At 54.7% G+C, this 4,345-nt stretch overlaps 1 protein-coding gene across 6 annotated transcripts in view; it reads left to right on the top strand.

The window, feature by feature from the left end:
* Positions 1-1,606: 1,606 nt before the first annotated feature.
* Positions 1,607-4,345, top strand: part of RNF220 (ring finger protein 220) — a 241,196-nt gene continuing 238,457 nt past the window's right edge. For 2 of the 6 annotated variants that reach the window (XM_019501425.1, XM_019501422.1), the window contains exon 1: positions 1,607-2,311. In XM_019501425.1, coding sequence (XP_019356970.1) covers positions 1,687-2,311 — 625 coding nt within the window. In that variant the 5' untranslated portion in view covers positions 1,607-1,686. The remainder of the gene's footprint in view (positions 2,312-4,345) is intronic. The other 4 variants (XM_019501428.1, XM_019501426.1, XM_019501424.1 and 1 more) reach the window with 3 other exon arrangements.

The following is a 4,345-nucleotide window of genomic DNA, read 5'->3' as shown; positions in this document are numbered from 1 at the left end:
CTTGTATTTTAAGCCGGGTCCTGGGGCCTGAATAGTAGGCAGCGGAAGCTGGAAAGAAAAGACCCCGGGTTGCTGTGGGGAGAAAAAGCAAAACAAAAACCCAAGCTGAGCTCGGAGCCGCGGATGGGAGGATGATTTCTGTGGCTCTCTTCGAGGGGCTTGTGGCTGGCTGGGCGGCGCTAGCCAAGCTCCGAGGCCCGGGAGAGAGCAAGCCAGAAATTTTGTTAACATTTCCCTGTAAATGTTAATGGCACGTCCAGGGCAGTTTACAAATCTACTTAAGAGCGAGTGCATTAGGAACTAAAATTACTGATCCGTTCTCTGCCGTCCCCGACCCGAAAGGCAGACGCTTGCAGAGATCAGATGGCAGAGGCACCCATTACGATTTTAAATATTGTCAGAGACGCCAGGCACTTTATTGATGAAGTCTCTGTCCCGGCTTTGCTTTTTTTTTTTTTTTTTTTTAAAGAAAGTGTGTGCCTGTATCACCACACATGTTCTGTATGTGCACGGCAAATGCACGCCTTTCTTTGTGTGTGTGTGTAAATATGGGTGAACTGCACATGTCAGAGGCATGTTCTGTATATGCACAGAAAATGCATGCCCTTGTTTGTGTGTGGGCATGCATCTACATGTATGTAAATATGGATGCATTGCACATGTGCCAGAGGCACGTTTTATTTGTGCACGGAAAATGCACGCCCTTGTTTGTGTGTGGGCATGCATCTACATGTATGTAAATATGGATGCATTGCACATGTGCCAGAGGCACGTTTTATTTGTGCATGGAAAATGCACGCCCCTCTTTGTGTGTGGGCATGCATCTACGTGTGTGTGTGTGTGTGTGTGTAAATATGGATCTATTACACACATACCAGAAGTATGTTCTCTACATGCATGGCAAATCATGCCCTTTGTGTGGGCATGCATCTACATGTGTGTGCGTAAATATGGATGTATTACGCACATGCCAGAAGTATGTTCTCTACGTGCACAGAAAATGCATGCCCTTTTTGTGTGTGGGCACGCATCTACGTGTGTGTGTGTAAATATGGATGTATTACACACACGCCAGAGGCATGGCGTGCTGCAGAAACACTTGTGTGTTTGTGCCAATCTGCGCAACAGAGAGTGTTTGTTCTTACGTGAGAGTGTGCGTGCAAATAGTAAATTCACTGCTGTGCCTGGGCATATGCACTTGCATTGTAATTCTGCGTGTGCATACCTATACAATTGTAATCGGGTTTCCTGACGAATGATATCTTCATTTGCGATTGCCCGGAGGTGGTTGGCATGCGTGGATCCGGCTATTCCAAACAGACCCGTCTGTATTAATTTCCAGGGCAGGATTTTTTTGGCCCGCGGCTTGCCCCTTTTGGGCTACACCCCCGTGGTGCGGGGGGCTGCTGTCGGGTCCAGCCGGGTGTGAAGTTGTCTATTGATTTTCCCTGAATGAGCACAGTGGCGCGTTGCTGGCCAGTTGGGGCGAAGGCGCGTGGCCTGCCGCGCCTGGGAGAGGGGCGTGCGGAGGCCTGACCGCTTGTGCTTTCTCTTCCCTGGTGTCTCTGCAGGTTGGGTGCCGTGATGATGCCCCAGTGATTCCCCCGCTCTCCGTCCAGGCGTCGCTTCGCTTTCCTGCCGGGGAAGATCGTTCCCTCTGTGACCCTGCTGAGCCAAGAGACTCCGATGGACTTACACCGGGCAGCCTTCAAGATGGAGAACTCGTCCTATCTTCCCAACCCGCTGGCGTCTCCGGCGCTGATGGTCCTCGCCTCCACCGCCGAAGCCAGCCGCGACGCGTCCATCCCCTGCCAGCAGCCGAGACCCTTCGGCGTCCCGGTGTCGGTGGATAAAGACGTGCACATCCCCTTTACCAATGGCTCCTACACGTTTGCCTCCATGTATCACCGGCAAGGTGGGGTGCCCGGTGCCTTTGCGAACCGTGACTTTCCCCCTTCCTTGCTGCACCTCCACCCCCAGTTTGCGCCCCCCAACCTGGACTGCACCCCGATCAGCATGTTGAACCACAGCGGCGTTGGCGCTTTCCGCCCCTTTGCTTCCACCGAAGACCGGGAGAGCTACCAGTCGGCCTTCACCCCGGCCAAGCGCCTGAAAAACTGCCACGACACCGACTCGCCCCATCTGCGCTTCTCGGACGCCGAGGGCAAGGAGTACGAGTTTGGCACGCAGCTCCCCTCCAGCTCCCCCGGGTCGCTCAAAGTCGACGACACGGGGAAAAAGATCTTCGCCGTCTCGGGCCTCATATCTGACCGGGAGACCTCGTCCAGCCCCGAAGACCGGAACGACAGATGTAAGTACCTCCGTTACCTCTTTCGGCTTCGCTTCGCCGAGCCTGGCGCTCAACAGGTGTGTTGCTCTGCAAAGCGGTGGTGCTGCTGGCGGAGCGGGGGGACGGCCGTGCCGTCCACCTGAGCTACAGCATTACAAGTTGCCTTGCCTTTCCCACCCCGCCAGCGGACGTTGCTGGGTTGTGGGGTCAGGTGCGTTCGGAGGAGGCCCTGCTCCCTGTTCTCTGTGCTTTTAAAGGGGGACGTTTAAACCCAGGCAGAAGCAGGGAGAGAGCCTCTGGTGCGCGTGTGCATGGGCACGGTGGGGTGCACAACCAGGAACTAGTCGGGGAGCTCGATTGTGCAAACGCGTGCAGTTCTTGCATCTAATGCCTTGGACTTTGCAAAGGGACCTCGTTCTGTATTCAGTCGAAGAGCGTTTCTGGCAATCAGGGTCTCTCCCGGAGAGGGACGGCAGAGTATGCCGTTCTGATTCAATAAATTGGCTCCTGAAATAGGCCATGCACTTCCTCTTCTCTCTCTTTCCCCCCTTCAAATGACCAGTGAAAGGTGATCCGCCCTTTCCCAGCCCCATGATTGAATGGGAGCTAACTCGGCCGCGGCAAAACGCCGTCATGTCTCTGCTCTCCGGCCGGCTTGTCCCTGGCACGATCTCCCGTGCAGCCGGGAAGAGCTGCCCCGCTGCCCTCCCCGCGTGCGAGGCTGGCGGGTTTGTCTGACCCGGTCGGTGGAAGGCAGAGCCGCGAGGTCCCGCCGGCAGCAGTCGTTTAGCTGGAGCCCAGATGTGCCGTGCAGATGCCAGGGAGGGACTGTTTTTACCTGGGCTGCTTTGTTTGTTCTGGTGCATGTTCTCCTTGTTGCCCCTTGAATAATATTATCTGTATCTCTGTATATACCCAGACGGACACGCGGCACAGAAACCTGCAGCACGCCTTCCCCTCTCCCCCTTCCGAGATGATTTTTCTTCTCCTCTTTATGATGCCGAGGAGAGTAATAGAGACATTGTGGCTCGCTCTCCCCTGTCGGCACTGCTTCCTCAGGCTGTCTCCTTGAATTAGGCACTGTGTTAACTTACCGGCGCTAAAAGGCATCTGCCTAAACCCAGCGTACCTTTTCAATAAAAGTCATCATAAAATCAACCTGCCTTGTAAATCCCTCGCTCTTTGGTTTTGAAATATGCTGCGAGTGTGTCTTTTATGTCGGCGTTCACGAGGGTGGGACGATTCCCACCGAGAGTGGAGCCCGGGCGTTTCTTGCGCGCTCTTCTCCCTCGGACCCCCTTCGTCGCCCCCAAATTACCCTCCGTGCCTTGCAGCTGCCGTCATTGTTCCAGGTCTCCTCGTTGTGGCTTTCCATACGGCACAAGCGCTGGAGGTGGAAGTGCACACGCGTGTGTGTATGGTGGAAATGTGCATTGAATTTTGGGGCGTGGGGGGGAACACGGTCCCTGGCAGTATCATGCAATCGGAGACATCCTTCGTGAGTGTTTTATGGATCTCTCCCCTTTATCAGTATAAACTAGGCATGGAAATGAAGCTTGCTCCGATAATACTCGGGGAGATAACAACGGAAGAGCAGGTCCGCGAGCTAAATGAATTTAGAGCGTGTCACTCGCTGTCTCTCGCTAGCAAAATCCTGTCAGATAAGCAGTTTGAAGGAGTGAATCCGTGCAAGGAATTAGATCGCGTGCCGTGGACTGACGGACACGCACGTGCTCCCGTCGGGAAGGGGAGCCTGCAGCCTTGCCGGCACGGCATCCTGCATGCGGGGGCTGCACGATGAAATGAAGTCCTGCGCCGGCCGGCGTGCGCTGGGCTTGCCCTGAGAGAGGCAGAATAAAAACTTTGCAGGTTGCTTTGCAAACTTGTGAAGAGGTGAAAAGCGCCCCCCCCTCCCCTCACCGCTCTCTTCCTTTAAAAGAGAGAGAAAATGGTTAAAATGACCAGCTTAACACCAGAGCAGGAGTCCTGGCATCGCAGCCAGCAGGATGGTGTGTGGACTGAACTAAAGTGGGGGGAAACCTGGATTCCCCCCCC

The sequence above is a fragment of the Gavialis gangeticus genome, unplaced genomic scaffold (assembly GCF_001723915.1).
Source record: "Gavialis gangeticus isolate Ggan-Ray unplaced genomic scaffold, GavGan_comp1, whole genome shotgun sequence".
In the NCBI taxonomy this organism is placed as follows: domain Eukaryota; kingdom Metazoa; phylum Chordata; order Crocodylia; family Gavialidae; genus Gavialis; species Gavialis gangeticus.
Note: the sequence above shows the minus strand (reverse complement) of the source record. Positions and strands in the feature narration are given on the sequence as shown.